The sequence below is a fragment of the Podarcis muralis genome, chromosome 1 (assembly GCF_964188315.1).
Source record: "Podarcis muralis chromosome 1, rPodMur119.hap1.1, whole genome shotgun sequence".
NCBI classification, from domain to species: Eukaryota; Metazoa; Chordata; class Lepidosauria; order Squamata; family Lacertidae; genus Podarcis; species Podarcis muralis.
The window spans coordinates 129775355-129798421 of record NC_135655.1 but is presented as its reverse complement, the minus strand read 5'-3'; the positions used below and the strand labels follow the sequence as shown (position 1 = coordinate 129798421).

At 45.4% G+C, this 23067-nt stretch overlaps 1 protein-coding gene across 1 annotated transcript; it reads left to right on the top strand.

The window, feature by feature from the left end:
* The first annotated feature begins 1008 nt into the window (after nucleotides 1-1008).
* DYTN (dystrotelin) lies at nucleotides 1009-21969 on the top strand. Its single transcript, XM_028706814.2, has 11 exons — nucleotides 1009-1125; nucleotides 1761-1962; nucleotides 3981-4066; nucleotides 5775-5872; nucleotides 7561-7632; nucleotides 10121-10284; nucleotides 10970-11081; nucleotides 12314-12459; nucleotides 15977-16148; nucleotides 17831-17901; nucleotides 21777-21969. Exons 1-11 carry the CDS (start codon nucleotides 1029-1031, stop codon nucleotides 21967-21969), a joined length of 1413 nt encoding a protein of 470 aa, XP_028562647.2. The 5' UTR covers nucleotides 1009-1028.
* The last annotated feature ends 1098 nt before the right edge of the window (nucleotides 21970-23067 follow it).

Sequence of the window (23067 nt, the reverse complement as noted above, 5' to 3'; positions counted from 1 at the left end):
ACTGCTCAGGTGTTCACGCCAGGGAGGTCACTTTGGTGCCACTAATGCAGCGGTTTGACTTCACCCCCAGAGGCACACTCCGTTGTCTCCTGAGACAGACAGATGTCAACAATGTCCCGATGAAAAGCTTAGAATTCTTTCATGTCCCTGACTGTTCCTTCCTTCAAACAGTTCACCCCCCCTTCTTGTTTCAAAACTGTCTACAGTAGTACCTCAGGTTACAGACACTTCAGGTTACAGACGCTTCAGGTTACAGACTCCCCTAACCCAGAAATAGTGCTTCAGGTTAAGAACTTTGCTTCAGGATGAGAACAGAAATCATGCTCCGGCGGCACGGCAGCAGCAGGAGGCCCCATTAGCTAAAGTGGTGCTTCAGGTTAAGAACAGTTTCAGGTTAAGAACAGACTTCCAGAACGAATTAAGTTCTTAACCTGAGGTACCACTGTATTCATAGAGTTAGGATAACAACAATGTGATGAAAGTACATAAGAAAAAGGAAGGAACATAATAAACAGAAAGTGAACAGCATTTCAGGTCACCATCAGTACTTACGTAGGAATTCACATGAGGGGGGGAAAGAGTCCTAATAATAGCATGAGGTACAAAATAGGTCAACAAACAACTTCAGGCTAGCGAGTCTCTCAAGAAGAAGCCATGACTGAGAGCTCAGAGGTCATATACCTTCTACAGAGAAGTTAATGAACGCAATAAAGGGGAACCATGTACCGTATTTTTTGTTCTATAAGACTCACTTTTTCCCTCCTAAAAAGTAAGGGGAAATGTGTGTGCGTCTTATGGAGCGAATGCAGGCTGCGCAGCTATCCCAGAAGCCAGAACAGCAAGAGGGATTGCTGCTTTCACTGGGTAGTGATTCCTCTTGCTGTTCTGGCTTCTGAGATTCAGAATTTTTCCCCTCTTGTTTTCCTCCTCCAAAAACTAGGTGCGTCTTGTGGTCTAGTGCGTCTTATAGAGTGAAAAATATGGTATTTCCAAATGTATCAGGGTGAGCCTGCCTCTCTGATTTCCTGATGTTCTGCATTCTCTTCGCAGAGGCTCTGAATACCATTGAGAATTCTGTCTACAGAACAGCCCTGAAGCTCCGTGCTGTGCAAAGCCTATGCCAACGTAAGTGTAATAGTCCGGCCTCCTGTGCAACTTGGTAGGAGCTGAGTTGGATGCAGTGTTGAACCTTAAGGGTCTCCAGGGTTCAGCATATTATGTTTTCACCTGGATAAACAGGTGGGAAGGACACCTAACGAAATGAAACACCATCGAAGCTCCCAACCGGAGATAAGAAACTTTCACTTCAGTTTTGGATTAACCACAGTTTCGCATATTGTCCAAATCGTAAACTGCGGATAATCTTAACCATTGTTTGATAATCAAACCAGCTTCATAATCCAGTGCTTGAAGTTAGCGTGTTTCAAGCAAACCACAGTTAAGATTAATCACAGTTTGCCCAAATTCAGGTGACATGACAAGCTGTAATTAATGGAAAAAAGGAGGATGAAAGCTTCCAGACTCATCCTCACAGCTGTGCCAGAAGAGGACCGGAAATGCAACAGCCTACACTCATTCCCGCCATTGTGAAAACCATGGTTTATTGTGATGTCTGAACACAGTCACTAAGAGTTACAAAATCTGAGTTAACTTGGAGGAGGTCTTGGAGGATGCAGTGTGAGAAGCTGAAATAATGAATGACAATTTCTTCGTTCGGAGCTGGTGGGACTTCGGAATTAATTTGTTGCTTTATTTTTCAGTCAAGTTGACTGACGTCTCTTCGATTCAGCAAATCCTGCCAAACCACAAATGCCGGGCGGAGAAGCAGAAGCCTCTCTCCATGGAGCAACTCATGCGACTGCTAAAGGAGCTGTTTAAGAGAACCAGATTGGAGAAGCCAGGCCAGGTGGACCCAAAGGCAGCTGAATTAACTCTGCGCCTCCTGACCTCTGCGTATGACAGGTGACAACACAGAGGCACCCAGTGTCTCACGGCAGATTTATGGCAGCTTCACATTTTGATGCAAAAATGCCTGGTTCATTTGTTTTTTTTAAATCCATGGTTCTAGATATAAATATATATGGCAATTCCAAACTAGGGCCAATTTTCAGATTGACAGGTGCAGTAAATATCCCTTAGAAGTGATTTGGCATAGCATGTATTGGTTTGTTTTCAGGTTGCAGGTTATGGTATCATGGTCTCAGTAATGGGCCCTAGACCCGTGGTTCCCAGTGTGGGGCACCCCCCCCCCACATGGGGGCAATTTGATTTTTAAGGGGGGCAATTTGAGAATGAGTTAGACCAAGTTAATGGCCTTAATGGGCTTCAACCACAGAGCCTAGGGCTTGCCGATCAGAAGGTCAGTGGTTCAAATCCCCGTGATGGGGTGAGCTCCCATTGCTCGGTCCCTGCTCCTGCCAACCTAGCAGTTTGAAAGCAAGTAGATAAATAGGTACTGCTCCGGCGGGAAGGTAAATGGTGTTTCCGTGCACTGCTCTGGTTTGCCAGAAGCAGCTTAGTCATGCTGGCCACATGACCCAGAAGCTATACACCAGTTCCCTTGGCCAGTAAAGCGAGATGAGCGCTGCAACCCCAGAGTTGTCCGCGACTGGACCTAATGGTTAGAGGTCCCTTTACTTTTAATGGCCTTTTAGCTTCCTCCACGTGAATGGGAGTTCACTTTTTGAATAATAAGAATTACAGGGGTACCTCAGGTTAAGAACTTAATTTGTTCTAGAGGTCCGTTCTTAACCTGAAGCACCACTTTAGCTAATGGGGCCTCCTGCTGCCACTGCGCCACCGCCATGCAATTTCTGTTCTCATCCTGAAGCAAAGTTCTTAACCTGAGGTACTATTTCTGGGTTAGCGGAGTCTGTAACCTGAAGCGTCTGTAACCTGAAGCATCTGTAACCCGAGGTACCACTGTATATGTCACTGGGGGGGGTCAGGATTTTAGAGGTGCTTAGGTGGGGCATAACCAAAAAAAGGTTGGGAACCACTGCTCTAGACCTAGGGTGGGCAACTTGTGCCTAGCAGAGATTGGCAGAGGGGGTGACATTGCACACCTGGTTTCTTGATGCCAGGTAACACTATCACCTACTGAAAGGAGGAGGTACTGGTAGTTCAGTGTCATAAAGACACAGAAGTAGTAGCACTGGGGGGGGTCTGTGTTTCCTTAATTGTTGGTTTTTCTCCTGTTTGAATTTGTCTCGTTTTGTACATTGACTTACTGGACACCCACACACACCTCTTGTATTTTGTTGTAAATCATCTTGAGTACAGCTCATTGCGGAAAGGCAGCATACAAATAAATAAAACAAACTACATTTAGAGGGATGCAGATTCCTGGCGCTGGTGTAGAACCTTTCTCCTTTTTTTTGGTCAGGAAAAGGGACTTCAAATTCCAAAGTTGGGAGATAGCTCATTGTTATGTACTGAAGTTCTCACCCTGGGCCAGCAGGGGGATACTGTAGATAATTATGCAAATAAGGGATCGAAAGTGACGTTCAGTGATTGAAGAAGAAGAAGAAGAAGAGTTTGGATTTGATATCCCGCCTTTCACTCCCTTTAAGGAGTCTCAAAGCGGCTAACAATCTCCTTTCCCTTCCTCCCCCACAACAAACACTCTGTGAGGTGAGTGGGGCTGAGAGACTTCACAGAAGTGTGACTGGCCCAAGGTCACCCAGCAGCTGCATGTGGAGGAGCGGAGACTCGAACCCGGTTCCCCAGATTAGGAGACTACCGCTCTTAACCACTACACCACACTGGATAGTTTTAGAAAATTGTTACAGTTACATTGTACTGGAACTCTATATAAGCAGGCTGACTGAGCCCTTCAGCCCAGTTCTGTTCTGGCCTGTGAATAAACAAGAGCTGTTTGAAGAATCGCTGTGTCGTCTGATATGTTCACCCACAACTTAACACTCATGTAGCAGCTGTTGATTTTCTCTTCCTTCATGCCCCTTTTTCTTACATTGTAGGAATGGGGTGGGCTTTATCCAGCCCCGATCAGCTGCAGCTGCTCTAATTGCTCTCTCAGGGGATGGCCTGCTTACCAAATATAGAGGTAAGCAGTATTGCTCTTCTGTATTTATTCTCCGCAACATGTTTGGCTCAGAGTGCTGACAAACATATACGCTTTTTTGCACAGTAAGCAATCAAGTCTTGCTAAGCACAGACGAAAACGTGAAAAATGAACTGCCCGCCCAAAGAGAATAGCAGAAATAAATGCAGTTTCTCTTTTCCTTTACACCTCTCAGTTTCCCTTTTTGCATCAGTAGAGGCAAGCAGTGCTGGATTTAGGGCACTGGAAGTGGTTCTCCCGCACTGGATGCTGAGACGAGGGGTGCAAAATTGAGAAGATCCATAATTGAGAAGATCCATTGGGGTACCAAGTTTTGACCTTACTCAGGGTGCCATTATTACCCAAAATTACCGTTCCTGGAAGGGACGCGGGTGGCGCTGTGGGTTAAACCACAGAGCCTAGGACTTGCTGATCAGAAGGTCGGCAGTTTGAATAATAATAATAATAATAATAATAATAATAATAATAATAATAAATTATTTGTACCCCACCCATCTGGCTGGGTTTCCCCAGCCACTCTGGGCGGCTTCCATAGAAACCAAAAAACACTAAAATATCATACATTAAAAACTTCCCTGAACAGGGCTGCCTTAAGATGTCTTCTGAATGTCAGGTAGTTGTTTATCATTTTGACATCTGATGGGAGGGCGTTCCACAGGGAGGGCGCCACTACCGAAAAGGCCCTCTGCCTGGTTCCCTGTAGCTTTGCTTCTCGCAATGAGGGAACCGCCAGAAGGCCCTCGGCGCTGGACCTCAGCGTCTGGGCAGAACGATGGGGGTGGAGACGCTCCTTCAGGAGCATCCCTGCAACGGGGTGAGCTCCCGTTGCTCGGTCCCTGCTCCTGCCAACCTAGCAGTTTGAAAGCATGTCAAAGTGCAAGTAGATAAATAGGTACCACTCCGGCGGGAAGGTAAATGGTGTTTCCGTGTGCTGCTCTGGTTTGCCAGAAGCAGCTTAGTCATGCTGGCCACATGACCCAGAAGCTATACGCCGGCTCCCTTGGGCAATAAAGCGAGATGAGTACCGCAACCCCAGAGTCGTTCATGACTGGACCTAATGGTCAGGCGTCCCTTTACAGAGGCAAGCAGTGCTGGATTTAGGGTGCTAGAAGTGTTTCCCCCGCATGGGATGCTGAGCTGAGGGGGTGCAAAATTGAGAAGATCCATAATTGAGATGTTTTGGACTCTCTCAGGGTGCCATTATTACCCAAAATTGCCATTCCTGGAGGCAAGGGCTGAGTATAGTAAGGAAATGGCAGAGAGACAAAATCTGCCATGCAGCACACAGTGAACTGCACTAAGCGAAGTGAAACGGACAGGCTTAAATACATTCAGCTCCATGTTGGATTGTAAGTCATTGTGTAATCATGCCATGTCGCTGCACCAGGGTGTTATAGTGGTTAGAGCAGGGATCCCCAAACTCGGCCCTCCAGATGTTTTTTGGGACTACAATTCCCATCATCCCTAGCTAACAGGACCAGTGGTCAGGGATGATGGGAACTGTAGTCCCAAAGCATCTGGAAGGCCAAGTTTGGGGATGCCTGGGTTAGAGTGTTAGGACTGAGGAGACCCAGGTTCACCATTGTGTCTCATGCATTTGGCTCCAAATACCTGACCTGAAGAACGCAGGCTAGGAAATAACTCTCTTGACTCTTCAGGAATTCTGACTGGTATTCTCTGGTGCTGGCAGGTCTCTTTCAGCTTTACGCAACCTGTGCAGGAAGGAGCGCCAGCCAGACTCATATTTCTCGAAACGGTGTGAGGAATCTGCTAACAGACTTACTCCAGGTAATTCAGCTACTGTGCAATGTGGAAATGGAGAGGTGGTGAATCTCCTGAAGCAGAGTGGTGAGAAAAACTACATGGCCCTAACATGGATATCTGATGGACGGATATTCCCAGAGCATCCTTGTTCGTTCACTTCAGAGTCTCCTAAAATACTGAGAGATAATAATAATAATAATAATAATAATAATAATAATAATAATAATAATTTTTATTTATACCCCGCCCTCCCCAGCCAAGGCCAGGCTCAGGGTGGCTAACAACCAATAATAAAAACAAGTTGAATGAATACAACTTAAAAAACAAGATTAAAATACGACATTAAAACATTAAAATGCAGCCTCATCACAGGAGGAGAAAGGAAAAAAGAAAAAGGGGGGGGGAATCAAATTGACTCCAAGTCAAAGGCCATGCGGAACAACTCTGTCTTACAGGCCCTGCGGAAAGAAATCAGATCCTGCAGGGCCCTGGTCCCATGAGGCAGAGCGTTCCATCAGGCCGGAGCCAGTGTTGAAAAGGCCCTGGCTCTGGTTGGGGCTAATCTAACTTTCTTAGGGCCCGGGACCTCTAGGGTGTTGCTATTTATGGACTTTAAGGTCCTCCGTGGGGTATACCGGGAGAGGCGGTCCCGTAGGTACGAGGGTCCTAGGCCATGAAGGGCTTTAAAGGTCAAAACCAGCACCTTAAATCTGACCCTGTACTCCACCGGGAGCCAGGGCAGCTGGAAAAGCACTGGGTGAATATGCTCCCATGGCAGAGACCCCGTGAGGAGCCTCGCTGCAGCATTCTGCACCCGCTGGAGTTTCTGAGACAGCTTCAAGGGCAGCCCCACATAGAGCAAATTACAGTAGTCAAGCCTGGAGGTGACCATCACATGGATCACTGTGGCCAGGTTGGGGCGGGAAAGGTAAGGGACCAACTGCTTGATGTTGCAAAGGTGGAAAAATGTCGCCTTGGCTGTTGCTGTAACTTGCGCCTCCATGGAAAGGGAGGCGTCAAGGGTTACACCCAAACTCTTAACGGAAGGCCATGGCACTAATTGGGCCCTGCAAGAGAAGGGAATTGGTCCCTCATCCCCATACCATCCCGACCCAGCCAGAGGACCTCTGTCTTCGAAGGATTTAGTTTCAATCGGCTCCCACGAAACCATCCAGCCACAGCTTCCAAGCATCTGGTCTGTGTGTCCGGGGCCAAGTCGGTGTGGCCATCCATCAGTAGATAGAGCTGAGTGTCATCAGACAGGAAAAATGAGATGTGCAGATCAGAGAGGGTGAGACAATAAGGAGGAATGAATCAGCTAGTTAAGAAAGGACAAACATCAGATTCCAAGGATGCTTGGATAAGAGGGAGGCACTGTCACCATGGGCTCCCTTGGTGCCAGAACTCCTGAAGAGGAAGGGCTCTTAAAGGCTGATTTTGAAGCTAAATCCCAGTCTAATATGCCCTCTCAATCCTTAGCCTCTTCCTCTCATGACGGGAAGCAGAGCCCTAGGTCATGACAACGCACTGACATGCCAACATACATGCACAGAGTTAAAGTTTCAGGTGTGGCACCTTAAATAAAACCCATCATCTTTTGTCAGGGCAGAAATGCCTTTTTCACTTCCCTTTATTTTTATATAGCCTCTTCTCATTTTGTTTGATGCTGGTGTTCTTTTGCTGAGGGCTTATGGTGACAATGTGTTTTGCAGATCCTGGCAGTCGTGGGAGAACGCCGTAACCTGTCTAACGTGGAAATTGCAGTGAAGAGTTGTTTCAGTGGGGTAAGTTAAAATACAGTATCAAATGTAGCTTGGGTCATATATAACCATCTTCACTGGCAGAAAATGCACTTCTGAGTTATATTACTTAATTGCACAGTCCCTTCATTCTTCTGTCACAAAACAGAGTGATTTCCTGAACTGTAAGAGACCAGAACAAAAAAAATTCCTTCCAGTAGCACCTTAAAGACCAACTAAGTTAGTTCTTGGTATGAGCTTTCGTGTGCATGCACACTTCTTCAGATACACTGAAACAGAAGTTGCCAGATCCTTCTATATAGTGAGAAGGTGGGGAGGGGTATTACTCAGAAGGGTGGTGGGAATGGGTGATTGGCAGATAGCTGAGATGAGCCTGTTGACGACTCTTAACGACTGCAATAGGTCTTACAGGAAAAAGCAAGGGGTGAGAAGGTGAAAAATGGCTTTGTCATGTATAATGAGATAAGAATCCAATGTCTTTGTTCAGACCAGGTCTCTCCATGGTTTTAAGTTTGGTAATGAGTTGCAATTCAGCAGCTTCTCTTTCCAGTCTATTTCTGAATAGTCGTTAAGAGTCGTCAACAGGCTCATCACAGCTATCTGCCAATCATCCATTCCCACCACCCTTCTGAGTAATACCCCTCCCCACCTTCTCACTATATAGAAGGATCTGGCAACTTCTGTTTCAGTGTATCTGAAGAAGTGTGCATGCACACGAAAGCTCATACCAAGAACTGACTTAGTTGGTCTTTAAGGTGCTACTGGAAGGAATTTTTTTTTGTTTTGACTATGGCAGACCAACACGGCTACCTATCTGTAACTGTAAGAGACCAGATCCAATTAAGCTCGCATCTTAAGGACCTTGAAGACTGCTATCACCGTCACAAAAGACACTCCGTCCTTTTTGAGCAAAGACCTCATTGGAGGCGTCACTGGTACCCTGGATACAGGGCTGGCCCAATACATTTTGGTACCTGAGGCGAACCACAAAATGGCACCTCCCTCCCCACCAGGGAAGGAGGGCCATAGCTGTCAACGTTTCCCTTTTTTAAAGGTAAATTCCCTTATTCCGAATAGGATTCCTCACAAGAAAAGGGAAAAATTGACAGCTATGCGGAGGGCTGAGTGAAGATCTTCATCAGGAACAAGGGGGAAATAAAGATCTACATTAGGAGCTGTTGCCTCTGTGAATCCTGACGCCTGAGGCGGTCTCCTCACCTTGCCCCATGGGTGGGTCAGTCCTGCCTGGATTGTTCCATGTAAGACTCAGGCTGGAGACTCCATAAGAGCAGAACTGAGTTGTTGCTTCAGCAGGAGAGCTGTGTCTTCAGTACGAACTGCAGCTCTTTCTCAGTTGCTTTCTCCACCCTCAGTGAGAGCAGCCTCTCCATTTCAAGAATGCCAGCCTGATTTAGCAGCCATTGGCACCTGAGGTGAATCACAAAACTGGTGCCTCCTCCTGGTCAGGAAGACGCGGTGAGCGAAGATTTACATCAGAAATGAGGGGTTGGGGTAAAGATCTACATTGGGGTCTGCTGCTGCGGATCCTGCCGCCTGAGGCAGCCGCCTCACTTTGCCTCATGGGTGGGCCAGCCCTGGCCATGATAGAGATTAGCTCCAAAACCAGAGAGTTGTATTCAGCTGAGTCATAGAGTAGACCCATTGACATCAGTGAGAGGGCTAACCTAAGAGCATTGGTTTTAATGGGTCTCTAAGTATGTCTTAAGGGACGCGGGTGGCGCTGTGGGTTAAACCACTGAGCCTAGGACTTGTGATCAGAAGGTCAGTGGTTCGAATCCCCGCGACGGGGTGAGCTCCCGTTGCTCGGTCCCTGCTCCTGCCAACCTAGCAGTTCGAAAGCACACCAGTGCAAGTAGATAAATAGGTACCACTCCGGCGGAAAAGTAAACAGTGTTTCCGTGTGCTGCTCTGGTTTGCCAGAAGCGGCTTAGTCATGCTGGCCACATGACCCGAAAGCTGTCTGTGGACAAACGCTGGCTCCCTCGGCCTATAGAGCGAGATGAGCGTGCAACTCCAGAGTCGTCCACGACTGGACCTAATGGTCAGGGGTCCCTTTACCCTTTACCTTTTACGTATGTCTTATTTGGATTCTTTTGCAATTACAGTGGTACCTCAGGTTACATACGCTTCAGGTTACATACGCTTCAGGTTACAGACTCCGCTAACCCAGAAATAGTGCTTCAGGTTAAGAACTTTGCTTCAGGATGAGAACAGAAATCATGCTCCTTCAGCGTGGCGGCAGCAGGAGGCCCCATTAGCTAAAGTGGTGCTTCAGGTTAAGAACAGTTTCAGGTTAAGAACAGACCTCCGGAATGAATTAAGTACTTAACCAGAGGTACCACTGTATAGACGAGATTTCAACACAGACTCATAGAAAACCTGTGGGTTAGTTTTTAGAGTGATCCTTTTTAAAGAAAAGCCAGACTTTGTGCTACATGTTGTGCCTGAGACAAAGTTCTTGTTTGAGCTAAGGACTAGTGTTCTCTTTCAGGTTCTGGGTTCTGCAGTTGATGAAGAAAGGTTCTTAGCTTGGCTCCAGTCTGAACCTGCCATCCTTCTCTGGCTCCCCACCTGCTACAGATTGTCAGCAACAGAAATGGTCAAACACCAGGTCAAATGTAACATCTGCAAGAGCTTTCCCATCACTGGGCTAAGGTGTGTTGCATCATAATAACTAGGCCAGTGCTATTCAAAGATTCAGCCGCTTAATTGCACAACAAATCTAGTTTTGAGGGGTGGCTGAATCTAGTTTCGTGGAGGTATAGGAAATTCTCATTTCGTGTTTATTGTTTCATTTACTCTTGGGTATTCCTCTCAAGTGAATTGAGCCATTTCTGTGAATCTCCCACTAGGGATGGGAGGATAAGTCAGTTTCTCATTTTATTTCTTATTTTTTCCAATCTTAAATTCAGTTCTCCACATTTCTGCAGCAATTTGAAGATTTTTTTTAATCCCTCCTGAAAATTATTCAACATTTTAGTGCAGATTTCTCCTAACAAACATATTTCTGTATATAGTGTTAACAAATGTGCACATCTCCCCCCAAGCAATTTCTCTTGGTGTAATACATTCCTGAATATTAATTTCACTAGTATCTTCATTTTGATGCACATCCCGCCTCCCCCCCCCCCCCCCGGTAATATGTGCATTAACATTGGCTGGAGAACTGCACCACAAATTCAGATAAGTGTGAATTTGGAAGGATGGCTGCATTCTGGTTCTCATACTGATTTGGACAGTCAGTGCAGATTTAATAAATTTCCTGTAAATGCAAACTGAATTGCATCTCTCTCCCCATACCTACTGGCCTTTACTAGGTTTTCATTTCTTGTCTGGCTAGGTATCGTTGCCTGAAGTGCCTGAACTTTGACATTTGCCAAGTCTGTTTCTTTACCGGACAACTCTGCAAACCTCACAAGAAATCTCACCCTGTGATGGAGCACTGTGTGCCGGTTAGTCATGGACCCATTCACTTCTATTGCTTAGTCTACTAGTCTACTGAATGCTGAGTTAACTGGGTGGTTGGTGCTAAGTTTTGCATTCTGGCATGCATCAGGTTGATTTGTGTTAAGAAAGAGTTATTTCCTAGGAAATGAAAGGATGATATTTTAGCCACAATATATTGTTGCATGCCACCCCGATCTCTGAACAGGGGTTCCAGGGCTGGAGGTTTCCCCACCCCTGATCTAAGGCAAAGTGGGTGCCTAGCAGAAAGAGAGGGCCTTTTCCGTGGTGGCACCCCATTTGTGGAGTCCTCTCCCCACAGAGATTCTCTTGACACCTGGTTCATTGTCCTTTTGGAACCAGGCAAATGTGGTTTTCTTTCTGAATGAAAGCTTTTCTGGTGTAGTATTAATACTGCTGTTTATAATTTTGTGGTTTTTAGTTTTTGTAATACAGTGGTACCTCGGGTTACATATGCTTCAGGTTACATATGCTTCAGGTTACAGACTCCGCTAACCCAGAAATTGTACCTCGGGTTAAGAACTTTGCTTCAGGATGAGAACAGAAATCGTGCTCCGGTGGCACAGCGGCAGCAGGAGGCCCCATTAGCTAAAGTGATACCTCATGTTAAGGACAGTTTCAGGTTAAGAACGGACCTCTGGAACGAATTAAGTACTTAACCCAAGATACCACTGTAATACTAATACTAATAATTATTTATACCCCAGCCACTCTGGGCGACTCCCAATGGAATATTAAAATCACAATCAAACATTAAACATTAAAAAACTTCCTTAAATGGGGCTGCATTCAGATGTCTTCTAAAAGTCATATAGTTGTTTATTTCCTTGACATCTCTTGGGAGGGCGTTCCACAGGGCAGGCGCCACTACCGAAAAGGCCCTCTGCCTGGTTCCCTGTAACCTCACTTCTCACGGTGAGGGAACCACCAGAAGGCCCTCAGCTGGTTATTGTATTTACATAAACAAATCTTTACCTTCCCCCAGTTCCCTCCAAGAACCCCACTTTAATCTTACTTCCCCGCCTTTTCCGCAGCCCTTCCTCATCTATTACACATATCTCTCTCGTCATCTCCCCTCCCCATTTCCAAATCAGCCAAGGAGCTTTCTCCCTCCAACCCATATCGCCCCTCATTTATCTTACCTGGGCCAACTCTTAACATTCTTAGCTGTCCTTTTGCATATCCATCTTCTTTCTCCATTGCCCTGCCACCCGGACAGGTGTCCGCAAAGGAGAGAACAAAGTTGTTTTTCCGCATCATCCGAAACAACTTGCTCCAAGGGCGCTGCGAGAGGAAGGAAGCTCTGAGAAGGAAGACTTTGATGGTGATGGGGGATGCAGGCTACTCTGCTGACAGCTATGCACAGTGAGTGCATCATTCAATGCTGTGTGTTTGTGGCTCTTAGGCTGCTTCTCTCTGGCCCTTGGCAGCACGTTCTCAACAGTGCTGCCACCCTGGCCTAATGTCAGCCGAAATTTGTTTTCCTGCAGTTTCACCGAGCGTGGGAAGAAAGCCCCCTCTGGTTAGCCTTCAGCTGAGCTTCAGTATTGCACTTCCAGCCTAATAACTTCGTAATGAGTTGCTTTATCATGTTAAAATGCTTTCCCTTCATTTGCTGTTTCCCTGTGCTCAGCTTTATGAGCTGAGCAGGCCATTAAGAAAAGAAGCATTTCCAGAATCCCTAAGGGTGACGTTCCCTCATCTGCAGAGGGGTCAATGCAAATGGAAAATGTTCCTCTTTGTTTCCATTGCAGATTCCACTTGTGTATTGTTTTTTTAAAAAATAATATTTTATTAATTTTCCAAATATAAAACAGAAAAAAAGAAAAGAAAAAAACAAAGAAAAGAAAAAATAACATCAACAATAGCATCAATAATACATATTCATAATTGGACATAACAAAAGAAAAAAGCAAGAAATTGAAAAAGGAAAAAGAAAAGTTGACTTACCCCTAGTCCCTTCCCTGGTTTCATTGTTTATCATCATACCACATGTCCATTTTAATTTTTAAAAATCATTAAAATTACTTATTGTCCATTCATATTTCCTTACAGATATTTCTAGAATCCTGCTAATGTATTAACCTGTGTACTTTGCTTCTGTATATATGCAATAAAGTCCCTCCAGTCTTCTTTCAACTCGTTGTCATCTCTTCCTCTTAGTTTCAATGTCAGTTTTGCTATTTCAGCATATTCCATTAATTTAACTTGCCAATCTTCTTTAGCTGGGACACCTTCTTCTTTCCAGTGCTGTGCTAGCAGTATTCGTGCAGCTGTAGTTGCATACTTAAATAAGTCGTTCTGTGGTCCTGGTATGTCCACTCCTGTTATACCTAATAGAAAAGCTTCTGGTTTCTTAACAAAAGTTATTTTAAGCATCTTCTTCGTTTCATTATAAATCATTTCCCAATATTTCTTAACAATTTTGCAATCCCACCACATATGAAAAAAATGTCCCTTGCAGACGCCACTTGAAATGCCTTCAGATTATGTACGAGGCAAACCTACACGCTTTCAATAAGCTTCTGTATATCTACATGGGCATTGTGTGTGCATATTTGCACAACGTGCATCGTGTTCTGCCAGCCACGTATCCTCCTGGTCTGGCAGCTTCCTAACAAACCTTCATTTTTGCAATCTTAGGCAGGCAGCAATCATCAGCCCTGCATGATGTGTTTGACTGCCCCCCCCCCCCTTAGCAAACAATAAAACATCTATTGGTCTTCACACTCAAGACCCAACCTCCCGTCTATTCCATATTTCAAATTCATATTACTTATTGCCAATACACACTTTTTATCATAATTAAACTTATTCTCAATAAATCTAATTTCTTATATCTACCTTGCAACTATTACTGGAGTTCCTCGAATGCTGCAACAGAATTTAAACTACTATATTTATTTTTCAGATATTCTTTGAAAACCTCCCATTTAGAAACAAATTCCTGTTTTGATTTATTCTTTATTTTTTCTGATAAACCATCTAATTCGGCATATTCTGTCAGCTTTTGGATCCAATCTTGTATAGAGGGGGTTTCATTACTCTTCCATTTTGCTGCGATCAAAACTCTTGCTGCAGCCGTCGCATATAAAAAGATACCCTTCCTCTTTTGTGGAATATCCAAATCATTTTTATACATTTTTGAAAGTTTCCATGGTGTTAGATACCATCGATGTTGCATTTTTTGAAAGTTCTCTCTAATCGTGTAACAATTTGTGTTTGGATGTGTTTGACTTGGCGAGTCATTGCAAAGGAGGATGCCAACTGGCTGCCCGGCTGCCCTGTAAACCTGGGGCATGGGACAACGACGAGGAGAGAACGTAGATAAGATGTGCTTCATCAGAATAGCACACAGATGCCAGACCTCTTTGGCTGGAGCCCTCAATTCTTGCTCATTCAAGCAGTTCACCCCCAAACGTGCCCTCTTGCATTGTCTGCCAAGACAGACAGATGCCAACAAGAAGGAATCACAGGGCTGGAGGCAGAGGCTATCGTCAGTACATGCCCCTGAGTCGGCATTGGGTGGCTGCATCTGAAAGCTGCCTCTTACTTTTTGTTGTTGTTGTTTAGTCATTTAGTCATGTCTGACTCTTCGTGACCCCCTGGACCAGAGCACGCCAGGCACGCCTGTCTTCCACTGCCTCCCGCAGTTTGGTCAAACTCATGCTGGTAGCTTCGAGAACACTGTCCAACCATCTCGTCCTCTGTCATCCCCTTCTCCTTGTGCCCTCCATCTTTCCCAACATCAGGGTCTTTTCCAGGGAGTCTTCTCTTCTCATGAGGTGGCCAAAGTATTGGAGCCTCAGCTTCAGGATCTGTCCTTCCAGTGAGGACTCAGGGCCTCTTACTTTACTGCCTCCAAATAACAATTGTGAATTGGATACCTCTATTGATGGTGGATGCTTTCGTACTTGCTAATTCATGGATCTTCTGCTACCCTCCAGTTTCACTGTCTTCTGAACTTTTTGTTTCCTTCCCGATAGTTCAGTTGCTTCAGTAACAGAAGAACCTTGTAATATTTTAGTATCTCAAGCTGCCTTCTGGTTGCCATAAACCACACTCTGGTCTTCAGCTAGGCTTCAAATGTAGCCTGTGTCTGGGATAGTTTGGTGCATGCAAAATCTTGCATGTGTTCACTACAGAAGATGTTTATTTCTTCTTGGAAAGGCAGATATCCCATCCCTGCCATTCCATGTCGCAATCAAACAGATTATCAAACTCTTCTTAATTTGTTTTTTTATAATATTTTTAAATTAATTTTAACATATAAATTATAAAATGTACCACAAAACTTATCGCTTATACAATCTTTTTATACTTCCATCAGCACCTCTGATGATCCACCGTTTTAACCACTTCTTATGCATTTCTTAACTTTATATTGCCTTTGCATCTCTTAACAAATCATCCTCCCCTTTGTCCATTTTTACAATACTTCTAATAATGCTCCTCACAAAACTTCTTGCAACCCTACAAACATCATCTGTTCTTCACAATTACTTTTCAAATAGTCCGTAAATTTACTCCAGTCTTCCGTGAATTTCTGGTCTCGCCGGTTTCGAATCCTTCCTGTTAGTTTATTTAATTCTGCATAATCCATTAACTTCAGCCTCCATTCTTCAATCGATGGTAACTCTTCTTGCTTCCATGGAAAAATGAAAACTCTTCTTAATTTGATGGGAGGATTTGCTATGCAACATGGCGGGCAGGGGGACTTCTGATCAGACTTCCAAACATCTCTTGCGTATGCAGAACAACTGCACAGTTATTTGGATCCAGGGCATTATTTATATGGAAATGTTCTGGCTGCCATATGGATGAGGGGAGGAGGGAGTTTGTTCAGCATCTCATTTTATTCCTTTCTACCTAATTTTTGCAGCTTCTGCGCTAATCATTCCACTTCTTCAAGGCAGCATGTGCCATCTAATCCTATCTGCTCAGTGCATACTTTGGACCGGCAGTTAAGCAGTCCTTTAGATGCCAAAGTATCCCAAGGAAAGATGATGGCAAACAACAATAGCCTACTATGTCAAGAGAAAACATCCAGTCAGGTACGGGGCTCCAATAAACACCAGCTCAGCATGTGCTGATACTTTGTAAGCTACAAATGGAGTAAATTTGATTTCATTCCTGCAAGCACATTTTTCTTAATGAAGATTCTGTGGGATAACCAGCCTCATATGACTAACATAAAGGTAAAGGTAAAGGGACCCCTGACCATTAGGTCCAGTCGTGACCGACTCTGGGGTTGCGGCGCTCATCTCGCTTTACTGGCTGAGGGAGCCGGCGTACAGCTTCCGGATCATGTGGCCAGCAGGACTAAGCCGCTTCTGGCGAACCAGAGCAGTGCACGGAAACGCCGTTTACCTTCCCGCCAGAGCGGTACCTATTTATCTATTTGCACTTTGACGTGCTTTCGAACTGCTAGGTTGGCAGGAGCAGGGACCAAGCAACGGGAGCTCACCCCATTGCAGGGATTCGAACTGCCAAACTTCTGATCGGCAAGTCCTAGGCTCTGTGGTTTAACCCACAGCATCACTCGCATCCCTATGACTAACATACTTAAGTCTAATTAATGCATGAAGGGGTTAATGCCATAGAGTAAGCTGTCCTGCCAGGCTTGCGATGAAGGCAATCAAGGCTTTTATTCCCCTTCAGTCTACCTGAGAAGCTTAGCATGTAAAGAGAGAGGTCCGAGCTGATTGCTCAGACTGCATGGCTTTTAGAAGCCATTCTTGTGTTCCTGTACCAAAAATTTAGGAACTTACACCACTGTAACTACTAAGCCAAGTTTTACTGCCTGACTTTTGGATAGTTTGTAAGTAAGCCATCTTTAACTTATTAAATGTGTGGTCTTTTCTATGCTAAGGGAAGAGGGAAGTTTTGGAACTTACAAGGGCATGTTTTAAAGATCTTACAGACTTTATTTTCATGCTTTACCTTGCTGAAGAGCACTTGCCCCAAACCTGGTATCTAGAAAATTCTCCCTTTATATACTTATTTTATATACTTATTTTCAATGGTTTCCTGTAGGAGATAATAATGGACATAGCAATGCTTTTATAATATCACTAATGACTGCTGTTGTGAATGACCACTGTGATTATTGTGCATACACTTAAACTTTAATTAAATATCGATAGGCTGTGCATTTTGTATTTAATTGCCATTTTCAGTGTGCTGTCCCCTGCCTCCCCATCTATACTCATGCATATACATTCCTGCTCCCTGAGATGAACACTTCATGCAAACTGACAAAGTGGAATTTCCACAAGAGCTTATGTTGGCTTTTATGATGCCACAAGACGTGTGTGTGTGTGTTTGTATTCCTATATATGGGCAATCAACCTTCTGGGATAACATGTGGCAGAACCTCCTAAAAAGCCATTGCTGGCCGTGGACAGAAGAAGCAGCCTACTAGTGTTAGACCAGGCATAGGCAAACTCGGCCCTCCAGATATTTTGGCACTACAACTCCCATCATCCCTAGCCTACAGGACCAGTGGTCAGGGATGATGGGAGCTATAGTCCCAAAACATCTGGAGGGCCGAGTTTGCCTATGCCTGTGTTAGACTGTGATTCCCCCACACCTTGTTCTGTTTCCCCCATTCTAACCAGAAGTACATAGCAAGGATAGTTAAAGGCAGCAGTTCTTGCCCAGCAAAACATGACTTTTTGCTTCTTTTGTGCATCTGCTATGACCCCCCCCCCTTCATCTTCCCATCTTCCCACAGACACTTGCTTCTCTTAAGGCGGAATTGGCTAAAACACAGGAATCCATCAAGGCCCTTCACAGCGAGAGGAGGTGGGTATGCAGACGTCTGTAGCCTTGATTAAGATCCTTGAGCCTTGGACTGTAGAGCATGTGGGAGCCATGAAGCCAAATGAGCGCGTAGCCAGGGTGGGAGGAATGGGGCACTCTCAATCAGTGGTTTACATCCTCAGCGTTCAGGAGTGTTTGTCTCTGCATCCCTGTCTCAGCAGCAAGCGCAGCAAAGTGGCTGAGCCGGCTCGAAGGGAGAAGCACTTATCATCAATCAGGTTCGGCCGCTAGGTCAGAGAAGTGGGTGATAGGTATGTCCGGTGGTCCATCTCGAATAGAGAGTAGGCAGATAAGCGCTTCCGTTCAGGTGTGGGGGTGGCACCTTGATTGCAATCACAAAAGGGCAGCGGCAAGTTGCGACGCCGGAGAAAACGACACGAAAGTCCCTTGGCAGCAAAGAAAGTCAGGGGAAAGTGACCGTCACATCCATCCTGCCTTGGTAGCTAGTGACTAGCGAAGGAAATCCTACATGCATATGCTCTGTGCAGCTGCCCCACGGTCGGGACAGGGTAAAGGCACTGGGCACTCTCCAGTTTTTGCCGTCTTGGTCACCAAACCCACAACATAGCAGTGCAAAGCAGGGCTCCTCAGACTTCCTTCTTAACATCTGTACAGTTCTGTGCCAGAAGTTGGAATAGGCTGTTGGGGAATCACTGGGATGACATCCTGACGCTGTAGTTGATCCAAGCTGGCTGTGTGACGGCAAAATCCCTGACCAAATCCCTGATTGCTGGGATTGCAACCAAGAGCAGAAGCAGCAATTAAGAAGGAAAACAGGCAACAAATCAGCCCAGAGAAATATTTCATTCACAACCCACCCTCTGCCAATGCATAACTTTCAGCTAAAGACACTGAACATTTGGTGCAACCCTAAGTTATAGCACTTTTTTATTATTTAAAAAAAGAACGGTTCCATGTGTGTTGTTGGGGTTCCAAGGGAAAATATTTCCACAGCCATCAAGACTGCCTCTTTGCATGCTCAATTCATGTTAAAGACTGAGGAAGTGGGGGAGGAGACATTATCTAAGGCAGGGGTAGGGAACCTCCATCCTGCATGCCAAAGTCGGCACCCCTGGGGTCCTAACTGATGTCACACCAGATGTGGGCCTGGTCTAGCCATGGCTGTGATTGAGAGCTTTAAAGTACTCTTCTGATTGTTCCTTGGTCAATGGAGTTGCATGCAGCGTCTTTTAGATTTGGTATCCAATGCAACTCTTGCTAGGGTTGGCTGTTAGGATACTGCCTCAGAGACGGGGTCATCAGGCAGGCCTTCAGCTGGCTCTGGACGATCACCGGTCTCCTGTCGAACAGCATCAGCCAGTCAGCGACACGAGCCTCAAATACGTTTAGAGCAGTGTTTCCCAACCTTGGGCCTCCAGCTGTTTTTGAACTACAATTCCCATCATCCCTGACCACTGGTCTTGCTAGCTAGGGATGATGGGAGTTGCAGTCCAAAAACAGCTGGAGGCCCAAGGTTGGGAAACACTGGTTTAGAGACCCATGCACGCTCTGTCAGCAGAGTGTGTAAATCACCTCACAGCAGAAGAGGCGGACAGAGAAATATGTGCAAGCATATTTACAGCATTTACCGTATTTTTCGCTCTATAAGATGCACCAGACCACAAGACGCACCTAGTTTTTGGAGGAGGAAAACAAGAAAAAAAAATATTCTGAATCTCAGAAGCCAGAACAGCAAGAGGGATCGCTGCGCAGCGAAAGCAGCAACCCCTCTTGCTGTTCTGGCTTCTGTGATAGCTGTGCAGCCTGAATTTGCTCCATAAGACGCACACACATTTCCTCTTACTTTTTAGGAGGGAAAAAGTGAGTCTTATAGAGCAAAAAATACGGTATTCATCGTAGGTCAGGCGCAAAGGAAAACATGTCTGCTTGCCTTCGTGTCCAGCAAAACAGCCAGTATAGCAAAAGCAACATACAGTACAATGGAAGTTCCCAGCAGACTGTGCTGGGAGTAAACAGGCATGTGATACACAAACGTTATGCCTGTACCCTTTTAAGGTGGAATGGAACTATATCCTAACATTGGCTTCATTAGGGAACTCTCCACTGCAGAGTTCCTCCCACCATTCCTCTGCAGCCAACCAGTCCAGGTAGCCATGGCGGTGCGGGAAGGTTGCCCAGGCAACCAAGCAGGAGTGGCAGTAGCAGCTAAAAGGACCCAGCCTAAATAAACTAAAAAAAACTGGGCAAAAAAATCAAGGAAATTGGACACGCGTTCACTGGAGAGCCAGTGTGGTGTAGTGGTTAAGAGCGGTGGACTCGTAATCTGGTGAACCGGGTTCGCTTCCCCGCTCCTCCACATGCAGCTGCTGGGTGACCTTGGGCTAGTCACACTTCTCTGAAGTCTCTCAGCCCCACTCACCTCACAGAGTGTTTGTTGTGGGGGAGGAAGGGAAAGGAGATGGTTAGCCGCTTTGAGACTCCTTAGGGTAGTGATAAAGTGGGATATCAAATCCAAACTCCTCCTCTTCTATCGCTCAGCTGTCTTAGGAGGACAAAGAGCCTACAAAAGTCCCAAGCTCCGATGTTGTCATATAATTCAACCTGTTGGTGAGGGAAGCATCCTCAAAGAATCTGCCTCACAGTCAGGCATCAGGAAGAGCAGACTTTATCGAACTGCTCATTTTTCAGTGGTCAGGTGCCATCAATGCAGACATAATGGGGATTATAATCCTATACCGCCACCACTGGTGAAAGGGTCACATTGCAGCCAAATAACTCTGCTGCCACCACAGGCCAAACACAGGTAGTACAACATCAACACTGCACTGCACTGATCCCTGCTGAAAGTGGAGCACTGGGCAGAAATTCAACTCCAAAAGCAAGCCAAATTTTGAGAAGGAAACTTTGCAGCGCTGGGTTGAATCCAAGCTGCAGTCACCAAGATTCTCTCTTCGCAGCCTCTGCTTAAACCTTGCAGTCTTGAGTCTTCATTTGAAGTTGAACCATCTGGAATAAAATAATGCCAGGTGGCAGCCTCAACTGCCAGTCTTATGTGCCTCACAGAGAATGAGCCAGATCTGGATCCAGCCCACCAACGAAGACCAATTCCGCACACCTTCTCTAAGTTATGTATGGCCCAAGCTGTTAATAGGTAAAAACCAGTGACATAGATTTCGATAAAATATAACAGGAGAGGCAGCACACAAAAAAAGGTGTACTGGTGGGATGTTTGCTTGGCAGTCTGTTCCCTGTTGAGAAGTAGAACCCATGTTCCATATCAGCTGAAAGCTATTTTCTGGAATAACCTCACAGAAAGCACACCTGAGCAGTGCAGTTTCGGAGGTAAGATAGCTTGAAAGGCAACAACAACCAGTAAGAAAGACACAAGTCTTTGGTATATATGGTAAAGTAAAGGTAAAGGGACCCCTGACCATTAGGTCCAGTCGTGACTGACTCTGGGGTTGCAGCGCTCATCTCGCTTTATTGGCCAAGGGAGCCGGCGTACAGCTTCCAGGTCATGTGGCCAGCATGACTAAGCCGCTTCTGGCAAACCAGAGCAGCGCACGGAAACGCCGTTTACCTTCCCGCTGGAGTGGTACCTATTTATCTACTTGCACTTTGACGTGCTTTCGAACTGCTAGGTTGGCAGGAGCAGGGACCGAGCAACGGGAGCTCACCCCGTCGCGGGGATTCGAACCACAGACCTTCTGATCAGCAAGTCCTAGGCTCTGTGGTTTAACCCACAGATGGTACACTATTCTTAAGTCATCGGACTCCCAGCACTTCCTGATCTGCGTTCACGAAACCCAGGCCAATGCACAGTGTATGAAAGCTCTCCTTGTTGCTTTGTTTAATTATTTGTGGTTTTTTTTTGGAAATATTGTGTTTTCCGGCAGGTACTTGAAGAAGCAACTGAACAAGTGCAAGGGCAAAATACTGCTCCTTCACTCGGCTCAGGAAGACAGAAACCGTTCACTACAAGCCAAGATCTGTGAGCTATTAGGAAGCCAGGATAACCTCAAGCTGGAGCTTCAGGAAATGAGAGAGGAAATTAAGGTAACAGAATGGGGTCAACGGCTCTTTGCTTAGGGACAAATCACCCTTAATTGCTTGAAGTATCCCCTTTCTTCTCACAAGTGGAGCCTTCTGGGTCAGCAAGACCTGGCTTTCCCTTGCCTGGTAGGTCTGCTGTTTACCACTTGAAATTGCAGACATGGCCTCACATGACTCATCGCCACCCCATCATACGATATACGATATATCTTTATTGTCATTGTCCCATGCAGGACAATGAAATTGAAAAACTGCATAAAACTACATAAAAACTACATAAAACTACCACAAAACTACATAAAACCACCACAAAACTACATAAAACTACCACAAAACTACATAAAACTACTACAAAACTACATAAAATATTCAAAAACCCCTAAAAACTCTAAAACCCTATTTTAAAATACACTATACTGTAGAAACCCTTTATGCTGCGTTTAGAACCAGAATTGCATTTGCATAGAAACTGTTTCTCAGGCAGCTAGTCCTGGCCTTTATAACCCTGTACCTTCTTCCAGAAGGCAGAAGCTGAAAAAGATCATTTCCGGGGTGTGTACTATCCTGTGCTATCTCTGCCGCTTTCTTATGGCACCTGGCAGCATAGATTTGATCCAAGGTGGGAAGAGTGCACCCAATTATTCTCTCTGCAGTCTTTACAACCCTGGATAGCATTGTTTTTCCCCCCGACCGTGCAGCTCCCAAACCACACGCACAGACCATAAGTTAGTATGCTCTCCACAGTGCAATGGTAAAATGCCATCAACAGGTCCTTTGAGAGATTGTTTTTCCGGAGGAAATAAATCCCTCCAACACAGAATCCAAGATGTCGGAGAGAAAGATTTAAAACAAGCTTCATCCCTAACATGCATCTAGAGAGCTTTTGGAGGAACATCCCATCATGGGGAGAGTCTCCTCCTACAGTCAGAAGTGACACGGCCCAGGCACTTCAGTGAGGACTAGGCCTAAATGGCTAGATGCTGCTCAGTCCATAATGAACATAATTAAAAGCCACACAGTTGGAAAACAGTCACACCGGGAATTTTGGCTTGTGCCTCAATTGGGGTCCATGCACGATTTGGTCAAATCCTTGCAGTCGCAGGATAAAGAACCAAAGCAGGTTAGTTGGAGCAC